The sequence below is a fragment of the Orycteropus afer genome, unplaced genomic scaffold (assembly GCF_000298275.1).
Source record: "Orycteropus afer afer isolate SDZICR_OR568_19922 unplaced genomic scaffold, OryAfe1.0 scaffold00142, whole genome shotgun sequence".
NCBI lineage: Eukaryota > Metazoa > Chordata > Mammalia > Tubulidentata > Orycteropodidae > Orycteropus > Orycteropus afer.
In genome coordinates, this window is record NW_006921729.1 from 4,047,917 (window position 1) to 4,058,160 (window position 10,244).

Here is a 10,244-nt window from a genome sequence, read left to right on the forward strand (position 1 = left end):
GGAGCTGTTGCATTGTGGTAAACTGTGGTCAATGACATGAGACAAAGTATATGTGAACTGCTGTATGGAAAGTGAATTTGCTTTGTAAATCTTCACCCAAATCACAATTTAAAAAAAAAAGTGATTAGGTCTATGGCATACCCTACACTCATATGATCTCATTAGCATAACTGAAAACTCTGTTTCTAGACAAGATCACAAAGGGGTTAGGATTCCAACACATGTTTTGAGGAGACAAAATTCAATCCATAACACAAATAAGAAATCCTAAGTTTCCCCCAATACTCCTCTCCCATGGCCAGTCAGTCGACACACTCACTCTACAGCCACAGGGCATCAGCTTCTCCACTTGTCTCCCTCCTCACTGTCCCTCTTCCTCTTTACCTCCAAAACCAAACCAAACCCACTGCCATCGAGTCAGATCCAACTCAGTGACCCAATCCTCCCTCCAAGGAGTGGCTGATGGATTTGAACCACTAGCCTTCTGGTTAGCAGTCAAATGCCTTAGGCACTACACCACCAGAGCTCCTTCCTCTTTACCTAGGACCAGCGTTATGGTCTTCTCCATCCCACCCTGCAAACTCTGTCTTGTTAATTTTCCTCCTCTGCTCAAACACCTTCAATGTCTCCCTCTTACCTACGTATGTATGATAACTCATTCTGGCATTTGAGACTTTCCACAAAATAGTTTGCTTCCAAGATTGAACTCCTGCTGCCCCACTGTTTCTACTAGGCCTACTTCGGTGATTGTACACTTTCTAGCCTCCATGGTGCTGCTTGTGTTGTCTCCTCCAATTCAAACATGCCCCTAAATCACCTCCATCAGAATCCTACACATCTATCCAGGTCATCTCAAATGTCTCTCTCCTATGAAGCTTTCATTGTGAGCTTGCCTCCATGCACAGCCCCAGATTTATGGTACTTGGTATATTGCACTGTATTATCAAGGAAACCTGGTGGCACAGCACTTAAGTGCTCAGCTGCTAACTGAAAGGTCAGTGGTTTGTACGTATGATCCCACTAAACCAAAAATAAAATAAAATAAATAAATTCACTGGCATCGAGTCAAATCTGACTCATAGTGACCTCTCCTTGGGTTTCTGAGGCAGTGTCTCTACAGAGGTAGATTGCCCAACCTTCCTTTCGAGGAGTGGCTGGTGGGTTTGAACCGCCAACCTTCTGGTTAGCAGTCACGTGCCTTGGGCATTACATCACCCAAAAAGAAAGATGTGATAGTCTGCTTCTGTAAAGATTTACAGCTTCAGAAATGCTATGGGCTAGTTCTACTGTTCTATAGGGTCACTATAAGTTGAAATTGACTCTGCAAAGGATTTTTTTTTTTTTTTTAATCATCATTTGAACACCCAGCTGATTCTCCTCCCAATGGTCATATATGCTCTTGAGGTTAATGGCCTTGTCTTTTGTAGCAGTTTACTTAAGATATACTACAAAGGGAGGTCCCTGGGTGGTGCAAATGGTCAACACATTCAGCTACTAATGAAAGGCTAGAAGTTCTAGTCCACTCAAACATGCCTTGGAAGAAAGGTCTAGGGATCTACTGAAAAGTCATTGAAAAATCATTTATTGAAAACCCTATAGAAAGAGCACAGTTCTCCTCTTACACACGCGGGGTCTCTAGGAGTCGGAACTGACCCTACAGCGGTAGGTTTTTATACTGCATTGGTTGTCAGGAACATTTCTATTGATTGAATTGAGCAGGGGTGGATTTCTGGGAAAGAGAAGTCTCAGAGGACTCAGTGTCTGGCTCCAAGTCCCTGAAGGGCTGTTAGCCATGGAAATTCCACATGACCCCATGGAGGCAGAACATAGACCAACATCTCTGCCTCTTGGTAGTGTCCTGTTCCTTTCCCGGTGAGAGCTACCTTGGAGGGATGTGGGCTTTCTAAGTCACATCTTAAATTTGGGTAATTCATCACTTCCTGCCTTGGCTCTCCTCCCTGCAGTCCTAGGACTCTCTTTGAGTTCCAGGCTCACATACGCTTGCTGGCTTGTGCCGTTCAGTCACACCTGACTCATAGCGACCCCTCCTTGGGTTTCCCAGGCAGTATCACTATGGAAGTAGATTGCCCAACCTTCTTTCCGAGGAGTGGCTGGTGGGTTTGAACTGCCAACCTTCTGGTTAGCAGTCAAAAATGCTTAGGCAGTATGCTACCAGAGCTCCCACACCTGCTGGCAGTGCCCAGAAAAAAAACGTGCTGTGCATTTGCTGCCATCTAGTGAAGGAAGTGTGGTTCAGCCTCTTGCTAAAGCCAAATGAATCGTATGCTCTCCCTAGAGCTGCTAATCTATTTTGGTTTGATTCCCTGCTGAAATTTTGCATTTCTACTCCAGATATGCTGAACCTATATTTTAAAATATATCTATAACAATCAGCTGGGGATTTTGTTAAAACATAGATTCTGATTCAGTGTATTTGCAGTGGAAATGCAAATTCTCAGCAGGGGCTGAACTGGGATGAACTGGTTCAAAGCCCGGGTTCTCCCCAGGAGAGGGCTCCAGAAATCCAGCCCTGGCCAAACGGGACTGTCTAGGGGTGGACAGGTGTATGTGTGTCTGTGTGTTTGGCAAAGCTCCTGTAGAACAGATCATATCTAAGCTCTTAGATAGTAACCTGGAATGGGCAAGGCCATGTCCTTCCAGATCTTCTTGTCTCTAGCCAGGAAAAACCACTACTGGAATGATGACCAGCAAACTTTCTCAGAAAACTTGCGAGAGTTCCATAAAACACCTAAAGTTAGGGGAGCCATAAAGTCATCACCAAGGCCTCAAGGTAAACTGGCCCATGACTTTACCAAAAAAAAAAAAAACCCACTGCCATCGAGTTGGAGAAATCTCCTTGGGTTTCCGAGGCAGTATCACTACAGAAGTAGATTGTCCCATCTTTCTTCCAAGAAGTGGCTGGTGGGTTTGAACTGCCAGCCTCCTGGTTAGCAGTCAAATGCCTTAGGTACTATGCTACCAGAGTTCCCGCCCATGACTTTAGAACTGTTGATTTCCACAAGATCCTCACAGCCTTGCACAGGGATCCCTGACTCTTATGTTTCCTGATCTCAGAACCACAAGCTCCCCTTTCTCCAGCACTGCACAAGGGCTCTGGCACCACCTGGTGAGTGAGCCTGTGCGACTTCCTCAACCTCTCTGAGCCTCAGTTTTCGCATTTTTCAAGTGGAGTGTACCTTCCTCATTGGATTTTTGTGAGGTGCAAATGAGATTCTTTATGGCAGCTATTCAGCCAGTGTCTGATACACCAAAACCCAAACAGACCCACTGCCATTTGAGTAAATTCTGACTCACAGCAACCCTATAAGGCAGAGCAGAACTGCCCCATAGGGTTTCTAAGGCTGCAAATCTTTACAGAAGCAGACTACCTCATCTTTCTCCTGCAAAGTGACTGATGGCTTCGAACCTCCCACTTTTTGGTTAGCAACTGAATGCTTTAACCACTGTGCTACCAGAGCTCATGCCTGATGCACCAAACCAAACCAAACTCACTATCATAGAGCTGATTCCGACTCACAGAGACTCCTATTGGTTTTCTGGGGTGGTAAATCTTTACAGAGATAGATTGCCCCATCTGTAGAAGGCTGAAATGGAAGGCTGAAGGGGTCCCTTACTGAAAACTGTAAAACTTTCACAGGCTAGCAGGCATGACTAACGCAATGCAAACGCAACCATTGCCATGGAGTAGGATCCGACCCATAGCAACCCCTCCTTGGGTTTCCGAGGCAGTATCACTACTGAAGTAGATTGCCCAACCTTTCTTCCGGGGATTGGCTGGTGGGTTTGAACCGCCAGCCTTCTGGTTAGCAGTCAAATGCCTTAGGCACTATGCTACCAGAGCTCCCAGGCATGACCTAAAGTGGACTTTAATCATAGTGACTAACTCGCTGTTTCTCCCTCCCTTATTTCTTTTTTTTTTTTTTAAGTAAACAGAATAGCCAAAACCCTTTTTACAGCTGCTGAGTTCTTTAGATTTGCTGTTCCCAATTACGTATTCTTTGAATCATAACCCCGTCCCACGGCTAGTTTCAGCTGAGAACCGCAGTCTACAACAAGATGACCTGAGAAAAAAGATATCGAGCTCCTTTTTTCTTGGAGCAACCAAGATAAAGGAGAAACAGAGATATCCCTGGGAACCGAGAGGCCTGACAGTGCCCACTCCCATACTGTCCCCTTGTTGCAGAGTTAATCTCTCTAGACTGGCATGAAGAACCCAAAAAAAACACTTCTCCTGACCAAGGATGTTTTCTTATCACTGACCGGAAGAAGAGCTGAGAGGTCACAAAACAACTATGACTCATCCCATAAGGAGAAGAAAACAATATCAGCATTCCTCAAACCCTCCTAACTCTCAGCCCGATTCCCTGTAAAAGCCCTAACCATTCTCCAGCTCAGAGAGACAGACATTTTGGAGAAGCGATTCTCCCTGTCTCCTTGAGTATCGATATTCAATAAACTTTTGCTTTCTCTCTTCAACCTGTTGTGATCATGGCTCTTCGTGACAGGGCGTAAGGACCTTCTTTCCCCACAATACATCTTCCTTCTGTGGAGTGGCTGGTGGGTTATTTTGCCTACCGTCCAGAGCACCAGGCTGCCTACAAAACTCATAAAGCTCAGGTACTGGACAAGAATACATCATTTCATGGTTAGATCTTATACACATTTGAAAATAATCACTTCAGCTCACCACAGGGTCTTTGCCATCCTTCCCTCCAGTGAATAGTGGGACAGGTAAGAGGCTCAGACCTCAGTTCTATGTTACTGATGGACACTTCAGTGCTTCCAACCTTGTCTGAGGTACAGGACTCTAGGGTTATTTCTGGGGTTTGTGTTGTGGGTTGAATTGTTGTCCCAATAAAATATGTTTAAGTCCTAATTTCCAGTACATGTGAATTGGGAAATAAGGTCTTTGCAGATGTAATTAGTTAACATGAGGTCATAGTGGACTAGAGTGGGCCTTAATCCAATATGACTGGTATTCTCCTAAGAGAAGAGATACACAGATGCAGAGGGAAGATGGCCACATGAAAATGAAAGCACAGATTGGCGTTTAACTGCCACAAGCCAAGGAACACTAGAAACCACCAGAAGCTGGAAAAGGCAAGGAAGAGTTCTCCCCAGGAGCCTCTGGAGGGAGCACGGCCCTGCCAACACGTTGATTTTGGACTTTTACCCTCTAGAACTGAGAAAGAGGCCTGTTGGTGCAATGGTTAAAGTGCTTGGCTGCTAACCAAAGCTTGGCAGTTCAAACCATCAATGGCTCCAACATAAAGACTGTTGTGGTGGTATGCTATCAAGTTGATTCTGACTCATAGTGACCTTATAGGATGGAGTAGAACTGCCCCATAGGGTTTCCAGGCTGTAACCTTCATGGAAGCAGATCACCAGGTCTTTTCTCTCACAGAGCCACTGTTAGGTTTGAACCACTGACATTTCAGTTAGCAGCTGAGCGCTTAACCATTATGCCACCAGGGCTCCTCCTCATAAAGATTACAGTGTAGGAAACTCTATGGGGGCAGTTCCACTTTGCCATATAGGATCACCATGAGTTAGAATTGATTTCACAGCACAGAACAACAGAACTGTCAGAATAATTTGTGGTAATTTGTTATGGCAGCCCTAAGAAATCAAAAAACAAAAACAAACAAACAAACAAAAAAGTCTACACTCTTCTCCACCTGTGCATTATCATGATGTTGGATCTTTTCTGCTAGTCTAATTTTCGGCAACCTAATGCCTTGTTTGGCCTCTGTGTTGTTGTTCGCTGCCATCAAGCCACCCCTGACTCCTGGTGGCTCCATCCGTGCACAACGGGATCGGACTGTTGTGTCCCATAGGACTTTCACTGGCTGACTTTCAGAAGCAGATCACCAGGCCTTTCTTCCTAGTCTGTCTTAGCCTGGAAGTTCCACTGAAACCTGTTCAGCATCACAGCAACAGGCAAGCCTCCACTGACAGACAGGTGGTGGCTGTGCTTGGACTGCACTGGCCAGAAATCAAACCCAGATCTCCAGCACTGAAGGCAGGAATTCTACCACTGAACCACCACTGCCTTCATTGGGCTCTGTATACGTCTAGCTTTTGGGGAAGTCCTGGGGCTACTCCTGGGGCCAAGCCCTTGTGGTAGGTCTGGGCTCTTCTCTGGCCTGCATTTCATAGGCGTACATTTCTTTTCGTGCTATTCACCCAGAACTGAGTCTAGGGCTCATCAAACACCTGGATTACTGGCTAACCAGTATGTATTATGCCTTCTCCACCCCGCGGCCCAGGTGTCATCCTCCAAGGTGTCCACTACCGATATTTTAGTCAGAGTCAAGTGAGTCTTTTTATTGGCTCTAGCCAGCTTGTGAGAACTCAGTGTGAGCATCTTTTCCATATGCAGTGACATGATGTTGGTAGCTGGACATCAGCCGTGATCAAAGTATTTACACCATGAAAATCAGTAAATGCTACAAACCAGGGCTTTCTTCCCTTCTGGAGAGACAATTATTAAACAATTGTTAAACTTATCAGCATACCACTGGCTGTGGCCTTTAATTCCAAGCAAAGGTCCACATTGAAACCACTGCTTACACAACCACTGAACAATAACAGGGAATGATTAGTGTACTATCTGAAAGAACTGCAAATGGAAAGTTTCACTTATTTATTTATTTTTCCAATATTTAGAACAGAGATTGTAGCTGGTAAAATATAAGGTAGTAACTGACACTCGAAGTTCATGCCTTTAGGTGTAAACCCCAAATATTTAATGTTCTAAAAATATCTGCTATAACGATTCATTTATTAGCAGATTTTGAATTTTCATTTATCATGCAAAAGACCTCTATGCAATAAGCTACACACTTGCACAGGGAAAAATATCACACATGGGGTAATGCACCTGGAAATGTACAGGAAAACACAATTTAAAACTTTCAATGTGTGTCTCTTTTTGTTCTTTTAGTTTGACATAATTTGAAATGTGTTTCAATCCTAGTATAAATATGTACTCTATAGCTCTTTATAGTGTCTTCTTTCTAATTAAAGTACCACCAGTGGTTAATAGTCAGACAGCCTTATCTTATATCTCTGTTAAGATTCATTTGAAACAGACACTGAAATATCACTTCTTTAGCCAGGAAAATGGAATGCCTTGTGCAGTGAGTCCACTGCTTGTTCATACACTGAAATGTGGAGCCCTGGAGCTAGAGGCTGGAGTAAAGGCTGTGAGGCTGTGAGGGAGGGGTGGAGGTGAGGGGCTCAGTCATAGTGGACCTTGCCCTCAGTCACCCCAGAGCCGGACAAGTCTCCATTGCAGAGTGCCTGGAATGGTGAATGAGGCCTGTCTTCCAAGGCACACTTGGTTGTCCTCATCATGTACCTTCGAAAGGCCTTTTGGATAACAGCAGCACATTTTTCCTCTTCTTTCCTCTTGGTGGTGGTGACTATAGGTTCATATAACTTCTTGACAGGGTTGGCTTCCATGAACTTCTCCTCCATCATTGCTTTCATGCTATCTAGGCCATCAGACTCACCAAGCACCCTAGTGGTAAAAGCAAAGAGAATATCCATGCAGTGGAGACGATCTTCACTCACCATGGGCAAGTCCATTACTAGAAATTGAAATTTATTTGGCTTTGGCACACGCAAAGGTTCAGGCAGGGTGTCAGCAAAATCAGAAAGGGCAGAATATTTGATAAACTGTGTTGCTTCTGGATCAAACTTTTCCCAGACTTCATAGAATATTTCAAAGTCATCTTCACTCAGAGGGTCCTCACTTTCTTCAGTGGCTGTATTGAAGTTCTCTAAAATCACAGCAATATACATATTGACAACAATGAGAAAAGAGATGATAATGTAACTGACGAAGTAGGTTATGGCTATGGATTGGAGGTAACAGTTCTCCGAGGCAGGGTTACATGAGTCATTTGTCCGCAGCATGGGTCTGAGGAGAGCGTCCCAGCCTGCCGACGTGGTTATCTGGAAGAGACAGAGCATGCTGCCGACAAAAGTTTGGAAGTTGAGTATGTCATCAATTTTAGATTCTTGTTTCACTTTGGAAAAAGTGCTCATACCAAAAATGGCATAAATAAACATAACCAGAAAAAGTAGAAGACCAATGTTGAACAGAGAAGGAAGGGACATCATCAGAGCAAAAAGAAGAGTCCTAATTCCTCGTGCTGCGCGAACAAGTCTCAGAATTCGGCCTATCCGAGCCAGGCGAACAATCCGGAAGAGCGTTGGAGGGAAAGGAATGTGCTCATGTTTTTGCAAGGAAGAAATCGTTGTACCTGAGGAGAAAGAGAATGGTCAATGAGCTCCCAGCAATCACACCGTATCCAGACCCAGACTGTGTCTCCTGCCTCAGAAGCCTGATGAGGTCAAGTTGTTCTTAGTACTTTGTCATTCACACATGAAATTAAGGATTTTCTTACTGATATCAGGGAAAACATCTATCTGGGCCTTAACTTGGAAAATAATACCCAAGGGCCACAAAGGTTTGGACTGTGAAAGTGATTATGATTAAATATAAAAGGTTTACTTCCATATGAATCACATGGTTTGAACTGAGCTTGCGATTTTCACAGAAAATACCTATTCTCTGAATATGTTGTTGTTGTTGTGCCGTTGAGTTGGCTCCAACTCATAGTGACCCCTCCTTGGGTTTCCGAGGTGGTATCATTATGGAAGTAGATTGCCCAACCTTCCTTCCAAGGAGTGGCTGGTGGGTTTGAACCACCAGCCTTCTGGTTAGCAGTCAAATGCCTTAGGCACTATGCTACCAGTCAGAATATAGGAGGTCATATAAGAGCTGAGAGAGACTCAGAGAAAGTCTGAATTATTGAAGAAATATAACTAAGGGGACGAGAGAGAGGCCAGCAGGGAAGCTTGAATGGTTTATGGAATGCAATTGTGTGAGTGATCTTGTGCATGATCTATTTGGAGTATTTAAAGCCATGTGTAGGGTAACAAATATAATAATTTCTATATGTATTGAATATATAGAATGAAAAACAGATAAACTACAGTTTGAGATTTTTAGAGAGAAAGGAGGAATGTTTTGCTACTCAAGTTTGGCTTGAGCCAGGATTGTAAGCGGAAATTGTGGGACTCTTTCCTCCAAAGATCTCTGGAGATATTTGTCAGGAGGAATTTGAACACAGCCCTGCCATAGGCAAGGACAGCTTATTTGCTGAAAAAGCCCAATGTGGGTAGGGCTCAGGTCACATGGCGGTGTTGGGACACTCAACTTTGGATTATGGATCACTCATATTTGTAAATATACTCATTCTAGGGATTCCCAATGTCCAGACTCAAGAAGCTTAAGAATCTGTTGTTGTTGACACCCCAAAATCACATCTCAAGCAGGGATTTCTTCAAACAACTGAATGTCTGGTCTAAACTATCACCTTGATTTCTCATGCAAGTGATACAAGGATTTAAAACAATGCACATTTTAGCCCAAATATTCAGAGTGGCTGGAACATGTTTGCCTGTGTGGACATGGCCTTGTTCTTGCCCTGGGGGTCCTCTAAGGTCATTACAGGTCATTCTAGTGTGGGCAGCCAAAATGCAGCTGCCATCATCTAATGACTAAAGAGAATTAGCTGATGATATACTTCACTCACTGTTCAATTGTACCAAAGTTTAATTCATATGTTAATCGGGCAGCCAACCCTGGCAAGATGTGGAATTTAAGCAGTAATTTGACAATAACTGTTGGAGGTCCACCCTTTAAGCCCTTCCTCCTCCAAAAATATTTCTTTGACTAATTCAGCCCACAGTAATCTGTCCTTTCTTTGAACTCACTGTTGCTGTGTACTCTTTGATTTGATGTTCAAAAAATTTCCCTCTCTTTTTCAGATTCTTTTAAGGTGAGTAAGAAGTCCTTCGGTGGTACAAATGACTAATGCACTTGGCTACTAATGGAAAAATTGGAAGTTCGAGTCTACCTAGAGGCTTCTCAGTAGAAAGGCCTGATGATTTACTGAAAAATCAACCATTGAAAACCCTATGGAGCACAGTTCTACTCTGACCACATGGGGTCACCATGGGTTGGAATCCACGTGATGCCAACTGGTAGCTAGTAAGGAGACTAAGTCTCAACAACTCAACTGTTGACTCCTAGAGAGATACTCACTTTGACTCATATTCATTTTGTATTTCTCTAAGGGCTTAGGACTGGTAGCATAGTGGCTAAGGCACTTGACTGCTAACCAGAAGGCTGGTGGTTCAAACCC

At 43.9% G+C, this 10,244-nt stretch overlaps 1 protein-coding gene across 1 annotated transcript in view; it reads right to left on the reverse strand.

The window, feature by feature from the left end:
• Positions 1–7,263: 7,263 nt before the first annotated feature.
• Positions 7,264–10,244, reverse strand: part of SCN11A (sodium voltage-gated channel alpha subunit 11) — a 141,026-nt gene continuing 138,045 nt past the window's right edge. The window contains exon 26 of the mRNA XM_007945722.2: positions 7,264–8,294. Coding sequence (XP_007943913.2) covers positions 7,264–8,294 — 1,031 coding nt within the window. The remainder of the gene's footprint in view (positions 8,295–10,244) is intronic.